Below are 23529 nucleotides of genomic sequence, written 5' to 3' on the forward strand. Positions count from 1 at the left end.
TAAAAATAAAGATAAAAATCGAAGAGGCATGCAGCAGCTTAAGACTGGCATGCTCATGCAAACAAAAGGTGAATCAACTTCACAAAACATTATCAAATTGTGATTATTTGTAATTCTCTGTTTCCTATTTTTTACTCGTTACTCCAACAAAGATGCTATCCAAGATGAATCAGGAACGGTTATTGCTATTTGTTCTTTCAATTTTGTTATCTGCACCTCAAGTTATCTTTTGGTCAAATTTTATTATAATACTCTTTATACATGAATTTGGTTTCATTGTTCTAGAATTTAATTTTGAATGCCTATACCTATTTAATTTCAGAAATATAAAAGTCTATTTTATTATATTCCAGAATTAAACATCCAAAAGTCTATTAATATATTTCAAATTTAACCTTCCAGAAATCCATTTCTTACCCATTCTAAAATTAAACCTTCAGAAGTCAATCTGTTACACATTCCAAAGTTAAAATTTCTGAAATCAATTTGAATAATAAACAAGAAAATAGCGCCTGAAAAACTCATACGCTAATCAATTAATGACAGCATCCTTGCATAACTCCACCTCTTATTCTGTACAGAATATTCCGCGTAAATTCAAAATTTATCTAACTCTTTACTTTTTATTACTAAAATTTATCTCTGACTGCATATACTGATATACATGATAGAGATGTTAACTGATACATATCCAACATAAAAGGACAAGATTCGTGCTAATTCTATATTTATCATCGATGTAAAACCATTGTAATATTTTTCTTTTCTCTGACCTCTATAACCCATGTAATCTTGCAAAAAAAAGCCATGGGAGAATTCTTAGACCTGGTTGAGCACTTCAGACCTATATTCTGTTCTTTGTTCGATACAAGCTCAGCTTTCAGATGCTTGCCTTTGAGCCTTTCTTCTTCAATTGGAAATCCAAATGCCCAACCATTCATTCCTCTGGCCGAAACATCGTGTACGTTGAACTGGTCTCTGTCTTTGTAACCTGCACACATCAAACCAAATGCTCTTCCTAAGGTGAATTTACAAGAATGTGACAAGTAGTTCTTATCTTACCATATCAATTGTTTCGTGTAACTGATGATTTTGAATTGTGAACAATTATCGTCCCCGCCACCTTATTATTGTCTGATAAAGTTATACTGCCATAGGGTTGATTTTCTTCTATAGATTGTTAAATGATAATCAGAAAAATATTGGCAACCAAATCACCAAGAAGCAACAGAAGACTTGACATCGTAGTGATGTATCTAAAATTACAATTTTCTGGCTCTGTAATTCAAAACTTCATCCATAGGTTCTCCACGTTTTGTCAACACCGAGAGATAAGAACTCATAATATTCTTTAGCTTAAACTTGCATTCATCATATTGGTCCAAGAGATAACAAACTAAATTTGCTGACACTACCTTGTTGGCCTAATAGATACACACATATGATTTTGGTGAACTATAGGTAATAATTCAAATAAGGTTTTAGTGAGAACAAATTGATAGACACACATACACAAACTCATGCAGATCATTTTTTGTTTTTTTTATATTGGGTTTTTCTTTCTAATTCAATGAATTCTTCCTTTTGAATCTCAGTTGGACATGATCTATAACATAGATCATTATTTGCTCTACTATTTTAGCGCTGTTTAAATAAATTAGAGTGTAATTTCAACAGTCCAAAAGAAAGTAAAACACTTAATCATTATACCAACCTCAGCTGTATGAGAAAGGCCAGCAGGAAGCATGGGAACAAGAGATGTCCAGAGAACAGGATCTACCAATGGATCAACAGTATTGTAGGCTGTTAAAAGTGGTGCAGACAAGAATGGTGTCAATGGGTAAACATTTCTTTGAAGAGACATTGTTCCACTCATTCCCGTTGCAATGTCAAGCCGGTCATTGCCTCCGTCATGATTTGATGGTTTCTCAACTGCCTTGCCATGATCCAACTTGTTGATTGTATTTTTGTTTTCATTCTCATCATTATCTATGATATTTTCCAGTGTCTTCGACGCTTTCTCTTGCAAGCTCTTGTAAGCAGCAGATTGTGACAAGATACTTAAGGCAGAAACTGAAGAACTTCTATGCTTTTTCTCATTTTGGGGCCTTCCTAACTGTGGCATCTGGTAAGGTGCTGTAGGTTGAACTTTCTGCTCCAATTGCTTAATTTCAATGCAAATATCTCCAGCAGAACCAAGTTTCTTTTCTTCTGATAATCTTGTCCCAGCATCAGAATGTCTACTCTTATTAGATCCCCACCATTTGATGTGACTTGTTAAATCAATCTTTCTTTCTATGCAGAAACCACTTACATATTCACTTTCTGCTGCAGAATCATCCCCTGCACCTTTAATGTTGTAAAACAATGAGATGATAGTGACCTAGCAGATAAAACAGGTGGAAATAGTTGAAAACTATTTTTATTTCTCCAATAGCCATAGGTGCACAAATGAATGTGGTTCATATAATTGTTCAGTAGAAGATTAATTTAAACTTTAAAATTTGATTAGAACATACCATAATGCATGCTATTGAAGTAATCAGATCCAGACATACGGCCATACGATGGATCCCATCGACTAGTTTTGGTAGCAACACATGCAAAATGAAATGAAGAGTTTAAGTTAGCAGTCAAATCCATGTTGGAATCGATGTACTTTATGACAGCTAAAGTAGATCATAAAAAACTGAAGCTGTGTAGCAGAGCACAGAAGAACTAGCTCCACACACACATACCCCACACAGACTCAGATGTGAATACAAATAATAATTTAACTGCCAAACAATTTCAGCAAAAAAAATGATAGATTCACACCTGGAGAGTCCACGATATTTTGCTAGTCCTCTTGAAAAACCACTGCTCTTCCTGCAGAAAGCATCACGCATAAGCAGCAGCATAGATATATGTTAGAAAACATTTTGAAGTATACACACACCGCCGTAAAGATGCAAGGTACTCTTCTCTTGACACATTCTGCATTTCTTCAAGATCTCTTGTATAATCCGTCACCTGCAGCACACACATCAAAAGTACTACAGACAATTACTATATTCATCACAAGAGAATAACTAACAACACCCTTTTCCTATCAAGGACCAGATCTATTGTCTCCACTGTCAAAACCTAGTTACCAATAAAATATTTCCATCAGATGCAACTGATACCTTGGGCAAAGAAGGCATAATAGAAAATTAGATTCTACACCCAATCAATAGTTAACATATAAAACTAGTAAGACACCAACACCATTTTCATAAACTTACAGGAAAGTTAATGAGAGTCCCAGGACCCCAATATTTGAGAGCAGCAAGATCATATGCTCTAGCCGCTGCTTCCTCGTCATCATACGCCCCTGTCCAGAATCCATCAACAACAAAAATCATTATCTTAAGAAAAGATGCAGCTCCAGCAAGTTCAATGATAACGATAATAAGAAAGAATAAGACCCTGTTTGGATAAACTTCTTCATAAAAAGGAAGAAAACAAATCAAACTTATTCGGCAAGTTAAAATCAAGCTATGCATCTAACTTCTACAGAAGCTCTTTCATCTAATTTATCCAAAAGTTGAGATGCATAAATTGAAAGAAGTTTGATTCATTTTGCCATTTTTCTTTGTCCTATAAGTGGTTATTTAGAAGTTTATCCAAACGCGCCCCAAAAGAAAAGAACAAGTGAAGCTTTAAGCATCGCATTGCCAACTCACCCAAGTAAACTGGCGCCACCAATCACGAACCGTTGTCCAACCAACCAACCAATTCACGAACAACAGGAAAAAAAAAAAACGAAACACGTAAGCAATTTCAGCCTTACACATGTTGAAACCCGAAACGAAGAACAGAACAGAACAAAACCGAAACGAACCTTGCTTTCCCTTCTTATTCTGATTTTGGTTCCACGTACTCTTATCCCAAAGATGCGCTTCATAACGACCAGTCCACCTGTGCCTAATAATCAATTCACAAAATTCCGTTAGAAACAATCCGAGACATCTGTTTGGGTAAGGCACTTTTAGAAGAAGAAAATAAGAAGAAAAAAAAAAGAGCTTCTGCGTAAGCTAAAATTAAATCTCCAAACATGCGCTAAAAAAACTATATAGAAGCTCTTTTCATTTTTTTTCTCTCTTAGAAGTGTTTAACAAGCCATAGATTCATTTCAACCTTCCAACCACTTCATAAATTGATTGTAACTTTCGTAAAAAGCACAATTCATTTTATTTTCTTCTATTATAAGTTTATCCAAACAGGAACTAACTAGCTAACTACCTCGTGACGCCGCGGTATATGGAACTGCGTTTGCCGGCGGCGCACGGAGGCATTTTGCTGATGCGCTCTTTGGCCGTGCAACCTCTCTCCTTCTTGGCCTTCTTCAATCCTCTGTAGAGCAAGAGCTGGTCGTTCGCCACCACCACCGCCGCCTCCGACGTCTCCGCGGACTTTCCTGGATCGGAGGAAGACGAAGCCATGATCGAACTAAACACAAACCCTAACTCTAATCTCAGAGACAGAGAGAAAAGAGTGTGTGATTTGAATTTGGGAAGATGAGTTGTTTGTTTTTGGTTCGGAGTGGAATGGAGTGAAGTTGAGTGAGTGAGAGGGGGAAAACTACAAACGAGGAAGGAGGAGTGAGGGTGAGTGGGTTTAATTACCGGAATGCCCTTTCCTTGTTTTGAAATGACGATTGTGGAATTTGGTACTGTGAGCCGATGTAACGGCTAGGACACCTTGAGGGTAGTGATGTCATTTCGTCGCTTCGTTTTTATTAGTATGACAATTGTGATTGTTCGGTGCCACTTGTTGTCTGCTCCTGCCTGATTCCATTTTCCATCCTCACCATGCTACTAACCTGCCACCATGGACTTTTTTTATAAAAAAAGATAATGTTATTTGTTGTTATATAAAAATATAGAAAATGAAAATGTGAGAATTATAATTATAACAATGAGAGTTTTTGTGGTATACTCGAAATTTTTAGGGATTTTGATACGGTTGATTTTTTAACCAATAAAATTATCACGTAATTATTTTCTCAATAATTAAAGAAACTTTTTTAAAAAATTAGTCTTTGATTAGTTAAAATATTGTTTTAAAAAATTAATATTACAACTATTTTAAATTAAAAATGTAATTAAACATAAATTTTGAAGTTTGATCCTAATTTTTTTCGCCCTATATAGCACGCCAGTTCTTATAAAGTGATTACTACACTCAAGAGAAATAGAATTGCAAATATATTACTCTTGTGTATGCAGAATTAACTTTTACTAGCATTATAAAATTCCTCATATAAAATTGTGATTCACTTCCAAAAGCATAATTGTATTGAAGAAAGATGAAACTTTCGTCTCTTTTAGATGTTTTTGTTAGTATTACTATTAGGCACACTTTGACTACAAATAGAACCATCAATTTGTGTAAAGAAAGTACGAAGGGTGAAGCTCTCAAATCTCTACTGAAGTTCAAGTTTCTCTATACTAGCCAAGATTCAAATTGGAGACGAGTAAGATGATTGATAATTGTTATGTATAAGTATATTTTGAGATTAAATCATATAGGAATTGTTAATTCTTCTCTCATATTTCTTGTTTTTGTGTGAATAATTAAAATTTTAATATCATTTAAGTTTTTGTACAAAAAGCATTAAAAGTTTGTAAATCTATAGTGTTTGGTGACTAATTGATGCAGAGAAACAAAGTAAAGTCCAAAGAAGCAAAATTGAAGATTTGAAATTGTTCGCTCAGTGTATCTTAGGCGCCTAACGTGATACGGTCACTTAGCAGACAAAGCATGTTTAGCGTCAAAAAGTATGGAAAAGTCTGGAACGCGAATTCACACACTTAGCGTGAGGATACCACCATACTCGATAAGCACGACAATCAGGCTTAACGCGAAGGTTACGTGAAAATCAAGCTGAATTGCACCTATAAAAGAAGAAGAGAGAATAAGAAAAAAATACACAGAAAATTCAAGAGAATTCAATTCTTTATCAAAGGCAAAGGCTAGAATTTAGAGAAATAATCATTAGAAATTATTCATTTTCTCCATTCTCTTTCTCAAATTCCCATTTTCTAAATATTATCCTCTTATAATTATAAAGTCTCCTATGACAATGAAAGACTAAATCATTTTTGTTGGGAGCTTAGTAACCAACTATTCTTGATATAATTTCTCTTCCTATCTATTTATGAATATTACTTTTTCATAATCCTTTTATGTGCTTAATTTTATTGTTTGTGACTTGATCACTCATTTGCATGGTTTTAAGAGTAGCGTTGGGAAATATTATTTTCTAATAAAATTGGAAAAGGATATTTAAATAATTCATCACTGGGGATAAGTTGATTTTGTTTATCCTGTTATCTATCTCTATCCTTAATTTACTATTTACTATTTTATATTTGCAAGAGGATTTGAGAAAGAAAATAGATAAATTAGCTTATTCTTTCACTTAAGGGATCATGGTTAGAATATATGAGTAGATGCAGGTGAAAATATGAATAAACATAAATAGAGAAAAATCATTAACATTACATCAAGAGTAGTTTTGGTAGGCTAAGTCCATAACATTCTCATCTTCTGAAATAACTTCTGTAATATTATTGACTTCTTTCATCTTTTCTGTTTTAATTAATTAATTCCCTTTTATATTTGTTTTCCTTGTTTATTTTAATTTAATTTATGCCAATTTATTTTACTGTTTTTTCACAATCTTCTAAACCAATTTATTTATTGCTTGAAAAATTATATATTTACTTATCTAAGTACAAACAAAGTCTTTATGAATTTGATACTCAGACTTTCGTTTTAACTTTACTCTTTATGATAATTTGATACACTTGTCAATAGTCCAATAATAATACTTTGTTGTTTTCATTTTTCTTCTTCTATCAGACCCTTTTGTTGATGTGAATGTAAACTTTGAAGAGATAGAATTACAATTTTATTTCTCTTGAATGTAACAATCACTCTATAGTAATCATTGAATCAACATGATTTACCGGATGAAAGAGATTAGGGTTTAGAATTTTAAACTTAAGTTTAATCATATTTTATTTTTAAATAGTTGTAATTTTAATTTTTTTTAAATAGTTAATCAAGGACTAAGTTAAAATTAAAAAAATTCTTTAATTAATGAGAAGATAAATAACATGATAATTTTATTGATTAAAAATCAATAATGTCAACATCTCCAAAAAAAATTGTGATTCTGTTGAAACTCCCTTATAGCAAATGCTCTGTACTAAAATGTTAATATACTAAAATAGTTGTCACCCAATGAAAGGTATAAGTGTGAATTGTAAATTGATATATTGATTATATTCCTCTAGTTTTCAAAATCATTGTTTTAGATCTTAGACTCGAGAATAGGTCAAGGAAACTTTTAAGTTGTGATTTGATTGACTCAGTTAGTTGAATCTGTGACTAAATTATATATGTTAAATGATATTAGCTAACTAAATAGTCTGACAAAATCAATATGATTGGTGGCAAAATTTCAATGACAATTATTCTTACAAACCTTCTAAGGGAAATTGACCTAGTTATGAATCCTAGCAAAGCCCTTACGATTTTGGTGTATGAAGATGATGATCATATTCTACTCAAGTCCTAAAAGTACTATGGTGCAAAAGCCATTTTCTTGGAATGCTTGGCGCAATCCTCGGCATATTTGTCTTGCTCATGGGTCTGGTGGGGCGGAGGATGATCTAGGGTTCCCTTTCTAGTCGTGTGTGAGTGATATAGGATTCCTTAACGCCTCTGGATTAGTTGGGGTTTCCACTTCTAATGGGCATATTGGGAGCATTAATTGGACAACCAAGGACTTACCCAAAACACAGTCCCGAAACCTATGAGTGGTTAGGCACAAAGTAGCTTGAGTGCATGAAGACTACCAAAGGAACTGTCCATACATAGTCCCGAAAGTTATGAGTGGCTGAGCGTGAAGTAGCTTGAGTGCAGGTAGATCAAACCAAGACCTGTCAATACCTATCCCATATTACTAAACATGGATCCATCCTCAATAGTCAATGACCCACTAAGTGTTATCAATGGTGACAAAAGCATAAAGAAGAATATCAATGAATTATGGGGACTAAAGCAAAAATTTAAAATCAAAGTCTCAATTTGATCTATTAATTTCCTTATGAGTCTTTTGGCCCCAAAACATAATGCAATGTGTTTATCTTTTTTAAAATATAAGAAACTTCTTACTCAAATTGAGTTAGCTTTTATTAATATCTCCTTTGGAATAGTTGAGTTTTGGATTTTTGGTTATCAAATATAATTTAAAAATAAAATGTATTTGGTTACAATGGTTTTTGACTGAATTTCAAAAACACCTTTCGAACCATTTTCAAAATCAAGAAAAAAATTGAGAAATTAATTTTTAATTTTAAAAAAATATTTGTTAAATTTAACATTGATTCTTTCTATTGTTGTTGTCACCAATATCATGTCATCATCATCAGTATCATTATTATTATTGTCATTACATTATATCGTTGTTATCATTATTATTGTTAAGTACTCTTAAACTAATTATAACATGTAGGAAACTTTTGAAGATTATTTTGAAATTAAAAATTAAAAAAATAACTAAAACTAATTTTTTTAAACTAAAAACTAGTGATAATTTTTAAAATTTTTAAAACTTACAACTAATAATCGCTCTCAAAAGGTCCTAACTTTATAAAAAAAATTAGATCAATACCTTAATGGTCAAACTCAATATGATTAGACATGTTATGTTTCTATACAAATAAATAATGCTTCCTAACCAATAAAAAAACTTTGATTGGGTTTAGTTGGTTGGGTAAATGAGAACCTCTATCGAAAATTTTGATGAAAAAGAAATGGAAAAAAAATGTCTAGGTTGTGCTCTGTTTTTAGCATAAAAGAACAAGGGTTAGGACATGTAGAGAAGATAATTAGGTACCCTACAGGTACAAGTACTTATCCATTTGATTGAACTTCTTAAGATTTCAATAGGGGCGCAAATAATAATTTAATTTGTTCGAGAAAAACAAACGAGGAAACTTTAATTGAAAGGTATAAGTCTTTTTTTTTAAAGAAAGCATGTAAAACTAAAATAAATAAATAAAATACAAAGAAAGAAAATCTTTTTTTTTTTGGAATTTTCCTTTTCAAAAATTCATTATTATATTGGCCCCCAGCAGACTCTAGTGGTAAGAATTGAGTTGTACTTTTACGTTTATCTCAGATGTTAAATCTCTTATGAAACTGCCTTTCCTCATCTTTACCTAATACCTCTATTTTGAAAATGATAGACCCAGTAGAAAGCCTTTGCTAGTTGAGAACTAACTTGTTCGAGAATTACAAAAAGAAAGAACAAAATAGAATACGCTCCGAATAAGTTTAGAGACGACCATTGAATATTAGACAAATTTGAAATGCCAACAAGAAGATGGAGTTTAGTTGATTTGAATTTGGTGCTGCGTAGGTTTGAAACAAGCGGAAAGGGTGAAAGTAACTTGTAATAAACGTTAAGCTGCTACTTTCATAGTCAAGTGTTGTAAAATGCGTATACAGTCTTTTAAAAGAAAAGAACATGCCTATAGATAAGAAAAGTAGTAGTTTAATTATTGTCTACCCACAGCATACAGTACAAAAGAATTAAATATACCCTTGAAGTATTTTAAAATAATTATCAGAAAGCACATATGTATTAGAAAATAAATTATTTAATGTTGATATAGTAAAAGTTTTTCACATGATTATATAACAATGTATAGCCAAACTATGAAATAAATATATTATATATTCACTACCAAAAAAGTGTAAACATGTTATTGGTGTACTAATATAACATTAGATGATAGTATAAAAATTATATTAACAATGCATTAAAGTTAAACTCGGTAAAGAAATTCTTGATATAATATAATAAACTAAAAAAAGTATTAGTTTTGTATTAATTTTACTATCCTATACCTTAAGAGCAACGATTAAGAAATTAATAATAAGCTCCATGAGCATTTATAGAAAAAGAAAAGAGTAAGGTAAAATATATTAAGTATTTTCATAAGCTAAAATCGATTTATACAACTTAATTTTTGAAGAAATTAAATAAGAAAACGTCTATGAAAACTAAATTAAAAAATCGTCCAAATAAATATTTTGTTAGATTTTTTTATATAAATTTATTTATTTCTAATATATAAAGAGACAATTTAAATAAACTTCTCAAAAAGTATTTATAAAAAATAAAACAAATTAAGTTTCTTTTCTAAATTAAATCAACTCGTGTTTCTAAACCTTTTTAGAAGCTCATCATCTAACCTTTTTAAAAGTCTTGTAAATTGATTTTAGCCTATTAAAAAAATACTTTGTTTTTTCCTTAATTAATTTGCTTCTTCTCCGTTAAACATTTATTAAAAAGAGAATCCATATTAGCTCAAAATATAATTTTTCATTTAATATTAAAAGAAATGTTCTAAAAATGCCTTCCATCAGAAAATAGTAAAACTCAAAAATTAATGTGCACCCTTATTATACTGGAAGGGTTAAATTACTTATTTGTTCCTTATAGTTTCACGATTCATACATTTTTATTTCTTATAGTTTGAAAGTGAGTTTTTAAGTTTCTATAATTTATATTTTAATTATCTTTTAGTCCTTATAGTTTAAAAGTGATTTTTTTAGTCTTATAGTTTGTATTTTAATTCTCTTTTAGTCCCTATAGTTTAAAAATTATCTTTTTAGTCCATATAATTTATATTTTAATTACCTTTTAGTGCTTACTACAAAAAATATATATAAAAATAATTGGTTACTAATTAATTATAAATTATCAACTATTTTTTTATTATAAATTATCTTCCGATAAATTAGTTATGAATTATTTGCTAATATTTTTATAGTTAATTGTAATTGATAATACTACTCATATTTTGATGGCAAAGACTAAAAAGAAATTAAAATATAAAAATTAAAAAGATCACTATCAAATTATAGGGATTAAATGGAAATTAAAATAAAAATTATAAAGACTAAAAAAATTACTTTTAAATTATATGGACTAAAAAAAATTAAAATATAAACTATAGAGACTAAAAAAGAATTAAAATATAAATTATAAGAATTAAAAAAAAATTATAATAACTAAAAAGATATGAATCGTTTATAAAGATTAAATAAGTAATTAAAACTAGATGGAGGTTGCAATTCTTTAAGTTTCATGTAATGGTAAAGCATGGCAAATTATTAGAGTTAGTCTAGTATAAATGAAGTCATTGGAAAAATCAAACCCACGAGACACCAAGGACCGGTTGATCAGACATTTCAGAGAATGATTCTGTTTGATTACTATCTGGGGGAATAATTTTGACTAGTTTTGGCAAACCGGATGATAGGTCCTAAATTTTCAAGATGCTATATGATTGCATGCAAAACTTTAGTTAACGGTTTGATGTAACGCTTGGTTTTAGAAAAAATAATCCAGGGCTCACATCACATGCTGACTTTATCCTTTTGCGGTGCCACCAAGTTCCCACATCTGAGCAAGTGTTTTTTACTTTTTACAGACAGCTTTCCTTAAATAACCTTCGCACCAGGGATAAAGCAGTAAAATTGATAATGTTAATGTGCATAAATTAACAGAAAAATTCATTTTACTTTTCAATTACAAATTTGTAATTTTATCAAAAAGCATTTCTTAATTATTGTATGAAAATTTGAACAAAGAACACACCTTAGCCCTTAAATTGCACTAGTCCAAAGCTTTGTCAGAACATTGTTTAGTATTTTAAGAATTTTCAACGGTCTATTTTTAATGTCATATGGTACCACGAAAGAGTGGCATCTTCGAGTACGGGGAAAATAGAGTCATATTTATTTCTGGGAGATTTAATCATAAATTATTATTTGAATTATTTTATTATAATTATTTTATAAGTTAAAAAATAAGTTATAAATAAATGATTATGTAAAACTTTTTAGTTCCTAATCTTTTTTTCATAAAATATTGTCACATTAAAAAGTTAATAAATATTGTGAACATAATCATTATTTGTAGCTAAACTTTTTCATGAATATTGACACGAATAACTACTTTCCTTTTAAATAAAACCTATGTCCAATGCCAAATATGATGTTGACGCTGGTAATAAAAGGTATATGTGTCAAGGAAATATGAAGTAGTTTCCGTTAAAATCCACTGTAAAGTTTAAACTACGTGAGGCTTGCCTTAGTTGAAAACAGCAAAGCCCCACATTTACAACAATTTCGTTCTTATTTCCCATCATACAAGGTCCGAGTCTGACCAAAGGAAAATGACTAAAGAAGCACGATACTGCAGGAACACCTTACCCCTCCAAAAGAAAATAAAGAAAAAACCATAGTTGCTATCAGAAATCTGAGATGAGATGGTTTTAGGGAAAATACAAGTGACACCTTACCCCTCCAATATAGTGTGACCATACACCATTGAGCTCAAAATAGACAAGAGGAATATCAAAAATGCATTGTAATTGATTAAATAAAATATTCAACTGACAGTGTGTATGAGCTCTATTTATAGAGAGCTTATTTGAACTAATAAACTAATAACAGCCCACTAATATTAGTAACAAACTAATTTCTCCTAACAGTGGCTATTGTAACAGCTAAATATTTGTGCTGCGAGCCATTGATCAGGTTTATACGTATTCTTTAGTATAATCCTATTTGGGCTTTACATGTTACAGTACAGTCCGAACGAACTAGGATATACACAGGATGGAAAATGAGATAATTTACAAATTGCAGGCATAACATGAAAAATAATCTTTATGCAGGAGTAGCGTATGATCCAATAAATTGAGTTCCAACTTCAATCTTCACAAAATCTCATAGGCATAACTCCCACAACAGTTTGGAACAGTGTGTCACAGCTAAGCAAAAAAAAAAATGTGACTCCATGACAGTGGTCAACTAAGAACAGGAGATTCACATGGTTGCCTTGTGGAAATTTGATCCCAAATTTCTTTTCAAGGATTCTGTACAAATATATGACCAGGATAAATAGCAGAGCATATTAAAAGAATGAAAGCGCATGCATATGAACATAAGAAAACACAATCCTCAATACAACATGAATATTCATACCAAGTCTTTCTTTTATGACAGCAGCATTTTCATCCCCACAGCATTTTTGTGAAAAGGAGGATATATCATGGTACATTGCATTTGATGGATGAATTCCTGCATCCTCCATCTATTGCAATATCTGCATCAGGATTTCCATGATTTTCCAGATGTGGTTTATTACAATGTAAAATACACAAAAAAAATGAAATTAAACATGGCCAAATATCTAGTACAGTCATGAAAAAACATAAGTTTTGATAGTTCTGTAAAAATGCATGGTTCTAATTCATGTAATAGCTTTGTTCAAATTTACTACTTGTTTGCCAACTTTCACAGCAACTAGTTGGACTGGAATAAAAAGGTTTTAGTGTTTTTAGGGTGTTTGTAGTTATTTTACTCTTCTTTTGTTATCTTATCATATATACTTAAATAAAAGATCCTCTATGATTGTAGCAGAAAAAATACACTGTAATACTTTTTAGATCAAAACTAGCTTGAAGAAGGTCTTGGAAGATTTCTCTTGAAGACTTCAATGTCTCGAAGATGGCTAAGGAATTCTCTACCTTTTTCTTGTTTGATGTTTTTTGCTCTTTTTTGCAAGTATTGCTAAATCCGTTTAGCTAGGATTTGATGGTTTCAAATAGGTTGCTACATGTCACTATCCAAGATTTATAATTATGGTTTGAATGCTTGATTAAGTGTAAACAATTAACATAAATCCTCATGTGAATGATTCTTGGCATTCACTATATTACTTTTCACAAACTACTACACTTGCCAGATGCATAACAACTCTCCATAGACCCGGAAATACTATGGCATTGGAGACACTTTGGCAACAAGAGATACCGTTTATTTGAATATTAGGATTCTTTTCAAGTTGGGATTTCTTTTTTTCCTGTTTAGGGCTAGTAGTAATCGTCCTACACCTAGATGTTTGGTATAAACAGGAATTTTAGTTTCATTATATATACTTTATGTTTGTGAAATATACTTTTAATATTTGTCCAAGTTACATAGGTATGAACTTCTCTGCATGCAACAAACCTAACAAACTATTGTTGTCAAGTTGGCAACATACAATTTGTGTGTATCACCATTAAATTAAATCTTAAAGAAAGATCAATATCTTACCTCTAAATACTTCCTCCAATTTCCAGATGATAAAAGGTTCTTCAATAATATAGAGTAAGTGTTTAAGTTAACATCAGCACCTGATGCCAACCAACATTTTGAAGAATACCTGCATACATGGAAAATAAAATAATAAGAAAGATGGATAGTGTAAAAGATATGAATGTGGTGGGAAATCATATTTAGGGCATGGAAAATAAAATAATAAGAAAGCAGGGTAGTGTAAAAGATATCAATGTGGTGGAAAATCATATTTATGACGTGTTTGGATAACTTTATCCCAAATAACTTTTAGGAGAAAAAAAATGCTATGATCTTCTCCATAAGCTAAAATTAGCTAATGTATAAGTTAATTTGTAGAAGCTCTCTCATATAGCTTGTCTGAAAGATGAAAGAACTTCTACAAATTAACTTGTACTTGAGTTAATTTGAGCTTATGGAGGAGCTCGTTTTATTTTTTATTCTTATTTTTTTATCCTAGAAGTCCTGGATAAGCTTACCTAAACAGGTTCCATTACTCAAAGGAACATATAATTTGTGCTCGGTAACATAATATCTGTGGGAGAAAATTTGACTTACCTTCAACATAGTTCAATCTTTCCACTTTTTCCTAAAGAATGCAGGAACTGATTCAAACATCCGGATGAAATTACAGGAAGTGAGGGCTCTATGTACTTGATCATATCAACAGCTGTCCTCCAATCTTGTAATCTAATGGCAAAAGACACATTCAGTTTGACAGGAATATAACAATTAGAAACATTAACTGAAGAAAAAATAACATGCTGTAAAATATAGTTATCAAACCAAAGCAATTTGAGTAATAGGCATCTGTCCTTTTGTTTCTTGCCCACTCTTCTCATTAAATCCTCTGAGCTTTAGCGAGTAAAAATGTATCAAAGTATAAAATTTCATAATATATAAAAAATGTCATAAAATGTACTAATACATCATAAGACCATACTATTCCACTTCAAGTTACACCAATGATATAAATTAAAAAATAACAAAATCTTAATATTATTGTGAAGAAATATATTTATTATGAAAAGTGATTGAATAATGTTAAAATAAATCTCTTATACTGTTCTACAGCATATACACCAATCAAAGTGGCAAATAATAAACTCTAATTATGAAAAAAATTAGCCATAAAAATTTAGCATCAGATTGAAAAAGTGCCATGATGTCTTGATCAGGATGATACTAGCTAATTTCAGCCTCGATTAGCTTAAGTTAGACTTAACAGAGGAGACACTATGGTAGTAAGTTGGATATTTTTAGAAGTTTCAAGAAAGCCCATGAAAAGTAAAACAGGGAAAGACAAGTTTAGTACATAACTTTTTTTTTTAAAATGAAAAATATACAATCAAATCTGAACTTACATGCTACAGGCAGATACCATTTCAAAAAATATGGTATCACTGAAAGGAATTTCTTTTCTCTCGTAATTTCTGCAAGACTAAGAACCCTTCCTGGTTGGCCGCCTTTATTAAAAGATCTCATTAGAGCTGCACGGGCAATAGTATCTAGCTTGATGCCACTTGCTTCTATTTCTTCAAAGAGTGCATAAGCTTTCGCCAAATTCTCTAATACAAAATATTGTTATTTAGGTATACATTTAAAAATAACATCCTAATATTTCAGTCGTTAAAAATTTATTTTACCAGCTGCATTGAACGCATCAAGTATGGTGGTGTACGTAACCACATCAGGATATTTTTGGGGTGAAATTATATAAAAATTTTTAATTTTTCTCTTCTAAATTTTTCTTTTTGAGTAAATAATTGTTAAATTAATATCACTTAAATTTTTGTACAGAAAGTGGTGGATTTATGAAGTTTACTGAGTAAAATAAAACCCAAAAAGTAAGAATAATTAAGGAAATCAAAGCTAATTAAGGAAAACAAGCTAATTGAGAAAAAGAGGACTAATTAAGAAAAAAAACATAATAATTAAGAAAAACAAGACTAATTAATGAAAGTGAACTAATTAAGGGAAGAAAGCTAATTAAGGAAATAAAGACGAATTAAGGAAATCAGACTATAAGAGGATACAATTCCTTATAAAAAGCACACACATAAATAAGAGCATACAATTTCTTATAAAAAGCAAAAATTAGAAGAAGGAGAAGCAAGTATTGGAAATTATTCCTTCCCTCATTTTTTTTCTTATCTTTTTCCCCCTTTATTAAATATTTCCCTCTTACAATTCTAAAGTATCCATGAGAGACTAAATCCTCTTTGTTGAGAACTTGACAGTCAATCATAGTTATCAAACTCTTAAGTTCATTTGCTAATTCTTACGAGTTTACAAGTTCACTTACCCTTTGGGAGTTGACTCATGTGTAAACTCTCTTTTTAGTAGAGTCTGAGTAGATTCTATAAATTATAAGTAAACTCGGTAAAATCTCAAGTTTACCACCGAGTCAACGAGTCAATAAGTTAAAAAAATTAGACCAAAGTGTAAGTCATTTTGTGTTATTTTTTGTTTGTTTAGTATTCAACATACTTTCATTTAGTTTGTTGTTCCTAAATAAAAAAAAAATTATCATCTTTAGTAACATTAAACTTTTGTTCTCTAATAACATCATACCCTTGATTGGAATAATCTATCACTATTATAACATCTGCAAGTTATTATCTAATAATGATGCATTACTAGACTTGGTTATTTAAGTATTGTGAAATTTATGATTTATATTTTACTTTATTATATTATTGAAATGTTTAATTGTTATGTTATTTATAGATATTTTGTTATTATTTTTATTTGAAATAGACTCTTATGAGTCTACGAGTTAAGTTTATGAAACTCTCACGAGTTTGTATAAACTCTCGAGTTTGATAACCTTACAACCAACTACTCTTGATATAATTCTTCTTCCTATCTATTTATGAATATTACATTTGCATTATCTTTTCGTGTGCTTAATATTATTGTTTGTGGCTTGATCACTTATTTAAATGGTAAGTTTTAGGAGTAACATTGGAAAACGTTATTTTCTAATAAAACTGAAAAATGGTATATAAATAAAGTTATCACTAGGGATAGGTTGATATTTGTTTAGCATGTTATACATCTCTATTCTTAATGCAATTTACTATTTTAGCTTTACAGAAAAATTTGGGAGAAAAAATAGATAAATTAAACTCTTTCATATGAGAGATCAAAGTTAGAATATACTAGTAGACAGATGTGTAAATTAAAATAATTATAAAAAAAAAATCATTAATATTATATCAAATAGTAACTCGGTAGATTAAGTTCTCAATATTTTCATCTTCTGAATTTCCTTCTACAATAATATCGATTTTCTCATCTTTTTTGTCCTTAATTAATTCATGTTTAATTCTTTTTCTTATTTGATTTAATTTTATGTCAATTTAAATTACTGTTTTTCTACAACCTTTCCAAATCTTTTTTCTAATCAAATATTCATCTACTTAAGTACAAACAAAATCTATGTGAATAAGATACTCGAATTTTCATTTTAACTTTACTACTTGGAACACATTGGTGCACTTGTCAATCCATCAACACATGATGATTTCATCAAGTTGAATGCAGACTCTGCCTCTACAATTTGGCCCTAAAACATTATCACAGAAAAAAAAAGTGTGAAGAAAAAGAAACAGAAGTCTCAAATTTCATGGATTTACACCATTGAGCTGCTTCTTAACCTATGTACTTGCCTGTTTGCTACAGGCACATATCACAGATGAGTAGACCTCTTTGGACAAAGGAAGTTTTAGATGCATCATTTCTTCCATAAAAGATAGGGCTTCACCGTATTTCGACATCTTACAACAACCACTTATCAACACAGTGTATGTAACAGAATCAGTTTTGATTTTTTTCTTCCTCATATTTATACAAGCCTATAGCTTTGTCATATTCCCCTACATTCATACAGCTTTCTATAGCTGCATTATATGCAACTGTGTTTAATTTAATTCCTCGCATATCAGCTGCTGTTAGCACTGTGTCAATCTTCACCTTCCGACTGCATCGTCCACAGGCAGCCAAGAGTGTGCATATTGAGACAACATTTGGCTGAATTCTTTCTTGTTCCATTTCTCGCAAGATTTTAATTGCATCTGCCAGCAAACCATTAGATCCATAGGCATCAATCAGTGCATTGTAACTGACAAGATTTGGCTTCAACTGGTTTCTCTTCATCCTATCAAATATTTCTCTTGCTTTTTGGGGATTTTGTGACCTTCCATAAGCATTAAGGAGAGATGTATAAGATACAATATCAGGGCAGAAGCCATTTTATTTTATCTCATTGAAAACCAAATGTGCCTCATTGTCCATACCATGAGCAGCATATGCACCTATTAGTGCATCATATGAGACTATATTAGGTTTCAGCCCTTCTGCAAGCATCATATACAATTTTCAACTCGCCCACACACAGAATACAAGTGAATGATACTAGTGAATGTAACAACATCAAGGATACAATCCGACTTCTTCTCCCTCATGGAATTAAAAATATCAATAGCTTTGTCATATTGTCTAAGTTTTACTAGACAATGGATAACAATATTAAGTGTAGTTGTGCCAGGACGAATATGAGTTCCCTTCATTAGTTCAAAATAAGACAAAGCTTTTGAATACTGAGCCCCACTTTTAATCGCAGATAGAATAATATTGTGAGTAACAAGATCAGGCCCAACACCATTCTATGCCATTTTTTTGCAAACATTAAGTGCTTCTTTCCAATTTCCACTAGATCCACAAGCATTTATCAAGTTGTTATAAGTTGACCGACTTGGTGGAATCTGCAAAAATATTTCAGTGTCACAAACAGCACTTATAGTTAGCATACCAACAAAGTGTTTCTGTTATTAGGCCCTTAGAGAAAGTCACAGAGAAGAGTTTATATACACTGCTGTCCTAGTGACAGCTGTAAGACTAATGACAGCTGTTATAGTGACAGCTGTAAGCTACCCTTACTAACCCCTTGGATGCAATTGAGACTGATCCCTTACACTATACTCACAGTCTCGCACACAATTGAAGGGCTTATTTTTTAAATTCCCAGATTACAACAGCATAGTGTCTGGAGAAAATTAAATGAAAAGCTGGCTAGATCACATTGATCAGAAAAATCTCATCACCAGGATTAATCACTCAGTTCTAACATGCACTGAGACTTCATGACCAGCTAGTGTAGCATGCAGGTAACCATATGATGCATAGAACATATCAACACTAAGTCACTAACCAAAACAAAACCTATACGGTTCCCACTTTCCAGCATTACGAGAGAGAAAGATACTATTTTCTACCATCAAATGGAACAAATTTAATTTATATGTATCTAAACATAAAATTGCAAAGTCTACAATGTAATACAGTCAAGCACACAGATCTTGATTATTAAATCATTAAGAACACGGATTGAAAGAGGCATGAATCATCGTAAACTGGATCCTGCAAACAAAACTTATCTAGTGACCATAAAACAATATAGCAAAGTAGTGAAAATGAAACACTCATACAATATGCTCTCTCTTTCTCCCTCTCCCTTCACCAGACATGCTCAACTTAACTACAATGTAACACCATTAATAGAAGGAAAAAAAAAACCGATCACATCAAGTTGAACTCACTAAATATTGACTAGGGTAGAAAAATACAAAGTACACACAGCTGCACGCAGCATGTCATCCATGATATTCATAGCCCAACGCCACTATCCGGCTCGACCATGTGCACTGATAAGAGCATTGTAAGTCTCAACATCAGGTTTACACCTACAAACCACAGCAAAACATGCTCAATGGTTTCACAGGAAAAACTCAACCTCCACAGCACTAAAGCTTTGTTTGGATAAACTTCTTCATAGGCATTTATAAGAGAAGAAAACAAGAAGGAAAGTTAATTCAGCTTCTCTCGTAGGCTAAATCAACTTATGCACTTGACTTGTGTAGAAACTCTCTCATTCAACTTCTCCAAAAAGCTGATATATACAAGTTCATTTTAATTTATAAGAGAATCTGAATTCATTTTGTCTTCTCCTGTAAATACGCATGTATAGCTTTATTCCAAACAAAGCGAAATCCATTTACAATCACACTATACCTCCACTCTTGCATCTCGAAGAACAATCCACGCGCCTGGTCCGTTCGGTTATGCCTCGCGTGCAACCTAATCATCATATTGTACATATCATTACGCGCGCAGTACTTCTTCTGGTTCTTCTGGGCACGTTTTTCGGCTCTATTGGGTTTGTCATTGGGCTTCTGCTATATGGACCATACAGATTGATCTCACCTATTGTTAATCCATATAGGTTACACCTAAGGACATAATGTTGAAATTATAAAAATATGTTGAGTAAAAAAGAAAATGGTTGGTGCAAAAAGAAAATTCCTTTGTGGATGAGAATAGAGTAATTATTTTCTTTGTAAAATACTTATTATTCATTTTACTTTCTTTTTCATCTAATATTTTTCTTTATATCCCTCTTTTATCACATATATTATTTTTTTTCTCTATTCTTCCAATCTGTCTTATTTATATCCCAATCCAATTCACCCATTTTTGGAATGTATGAATATCATTACTCTTTTTTTGATTAGTAAATAGAGATCACAAACTAAAAACCAACAGAAAAAGTCATGGAAGAAACATTCACTAACAAAGAAAAAACAATAAAATCAAGAACAAAATAAAAAATCTTCCAACAAAAAAGGCTAAATTTTAGAGAAGTATCCACAACTTGATAAATTTATGTTTCGAGGTGGAAACAAACCAAGGCCAAGTTTTATAAAAGGCTATTTACATGGAATGTTTTATAAAAGGCACATAAACAAGTCAATAAATCCATAGGCCTAAGTATGCTGACAAGCCTAAATAGGCACACAGACATATTTAGCTTATTATTCGTGCTAATATTAATAATTATTTTTGGTGAATTTTTCTCATTTTAAGGTTTGTTAGTTTGACTTCTTTTATGAAAAGTTTTTTCAACTAAAAGATATTTGTTAAAAATTTATCAAAATAATGTAAGTTTGTACAGAAAAATAAAAGCCTAAAAATTAAATAAAATTGATCTAATGTCTCTCTTGAAAGTTAAAGTTAATAACTTTTGAAAATAAATCCTAAAACAAATTATCAGCAAATCAGTTTTGGAATTTAACCAAACGAGACATTGACTACTACTAATAACAATAATAATAAAATTTATAATATTTTAAATATATAAATTAAGCATTTAAATAGATTTTCAAGTCATGCAAAAAGTTTTGAAAAGGTCATACCAGACTTTTAAGGGAAAACTATATTAAGTAGGTATAATCAATGTTGTCAAAAAAAGCGAGTAAACTTGATAACTCGTAACTCTACCAAGTTATCAATTTTTAGCCTCCGTCGAGTCTAATCGGACCAAAAAACAAAGAAGCTGCAGAACGGTCATGAAACGCAATTGCTATTTACACTTCTCTTTTATGCTAATGCACTCCCTCCTCACTTTTAATTTTGTCCCCAATCTACCCACATTTTAGGATCTTTTATCTCCCCCCCCCCCCCCCCCCCCCTTTCGTTCCTCTTCTAAGTTACGAGTTTGACAACATTAGATCTAATAGACTCAACCTCATAAAGTATATCTTAGTCTAATATGTTTTCATTTCTAATTTTAGTAGTTTGAGATTTTTCTTTGCTTGTTTTAAAGTTTAAGGATTAAGCAATATAATGTATAAAGCTAAAGGGCGCAAACTGTAAATTAGACATTTTGCTTGAAAATTTACCACTGGAATTCAATATTATGGTGGAATTGGATTTTAATTTCTTGCCAAACTTGGTGCTAGAATACTGCTTGCGTTGAATTTATGAGGGAAACCTCCTAGTAATCTAGTAATAATATATAATCTTCATAGCCTGTTGTTAGCAATGGCAGAAAGTAGAGTAAGTACATAGAAGAGTATTTTTTTAATCTTCTCAAAGACAATCCAATCATAGTTTGATTCCTACTCACCCAAATTGAAAAGAAAAATATTATCAAGAAAGTAAAGTAGCAACACGTAAGACTTGGAACGTTTTATTTTCTAATAAAAAAACCTTAATAAGCTACAATCATAAGGAGATGATCATGACCATATGATTCATGAATGACAAATTCCACTACCACGAAGCCTATCCTACGTCTTTCTTTATGTTTGCTTATTCTATCACACACATGGTTTTGCAAACAAAAGAATGAGAAACGGATAACATTGCATTGATCAAGCATCCGGGAATAGATGCTAAACTCAAGGACCCACCAACAAAAGAATGATAATTAAAATCGAATAAAGGTAATACCCTGAAACCATTTTTATTGGCTAGGAGGAGTAGCTTAATTTGACCAAATAATTGTACAAAACAAATTGCAAAGTTTCATTCACATGCTGATTGGAAAAGGAAACACTTGGAAGAGGGGGGAAGACAAATCGCCGCGATTTTTTAGCCCTCAAACGTGCTCAAATACTATAATATAACACCTTAATTTCTAGCTAGCAACCTTCTCAAGCAATGGTTTATAATTTTCCACTATTCGGTGCTTATTTGGTCAGCTTCAAACTCACATGAGTGGCCAATTTGACTTGTTGGCTTCATAAACAGTGCAAACAGGTCATCAAATTGCACAAGTGCTGTACACATTACAGAAACTTTCAGTAGAAATAATAGGTTGGGAGTTACTTGTTGGTGAAGGTTGTCAACGAAGCAGCCATTGTATGCACATGGACACAAATGTTAAGATATATGTGAATATATTTTGTTATTATATTTTAGGTAAGTATATATTTAGTTTGTTAAGCATATAATTAGTTTCCTAAATATATGCTTTGTATTATTAGTTTTTGAGTTTCTGTTATTAGTTTTCTAATTTTCTAAGATTATGCTTTATACAATATATATATTCCAAGTCAATGAATAAAATTCGTTGAAGAAAATATTCTTTTTTTATGGTATCAGGTAACAAATTCTAATTACCCCAGAGTTTCAGGATTCCTTTAGTTTATGTTTTTCTTCACTTGGCAATTCACACTTCATTCTAATTCGAAAGTTGCCAGTGATTAATTTTTCAATTGTCATATGAATGTTTGACGAGTTATTCAAGTATTTTAAGTCCTAGTTTACCTACTATAGTCATTATTCAAGAAAGGTTTCATCGAAGTTATTTGGAAAAGCTTTTTTGCTCCTTTATATTTAAAAAGCTGTCTTATTTATTAGTTAGCATATTTATTAATTATCATATATATTACCCAACGGTTTTGTGTATCCACTTCAGTGTTTTTTTATGAACAAAAATCT

At 31.1% G+C, this 23529-nt stretch overlaps 1 protein-coding gene and 1 pseudogene across 2 annotated transcripts; both read right to left on the reverse strand.

Moving 5' to 3' along the window:
- Window positions 1–594: 594 nt before the first annotated feature.
- LOC114398974 (AP2-like ethylene-responsive transcription factor At2g41710) lies at window positions 595–4606 on the reverse strand. 2 transcript variants are annotated; one of them, XM_028361069.1, is made up of 9 exons: window positions 4267–4606; window positions 3866–3948; window positions 3708–3716; window positions 3267–3355; window positions 2939–3012; window positions 2818–2868; window positions 2520–2581; window positions 1715–2349; window positions 595–991 (listed from the first exon to the last, which is right to left on the reverse strand). In XM_028361069.1, the coding sequence occupies exons 1-9, from the start codon at window positions 4464–4466 to the stop codon at window positions 938–940; spliced, it is 1257 nt and encodes a 418-aa protein (XP_028216870.1). In that variant the 5' UTR covers window positions 4467–4606; the 3' UTR covers window positions 595–937. The 2 variants fall into 2 exon arrangements, with proteins under 2 accessions (XP_028216870.1, XP_028216869.1); XM_028361068.1 differs by having other exon boundaries at window positions 1715–2343; window positions 4267–4586.
- A 13078-nt stretch (window positions 4607–17684) lies between these two features.
- Window positions 17685–22946, reverse strand: LOC114398825 (annotated as a pseudogene).
- Window positions 22947–23529: the final 583 nt, after the last annotated feature.

This window comes from Glycine soja, chromosome 19, assembly GCF_004193775.1.
Source record: "Glycine soja cultivar W05 chromosome 19, ASM419377v2, whole genome shotgun sequence".
Classification (NCBI taxonomy): domain Eukaryota; kingdom Viridiplantae; phylum Streptophyta; class Magnoliopsida; order Fabales; family Fabaceae; genus Glycine; species Glycine soja.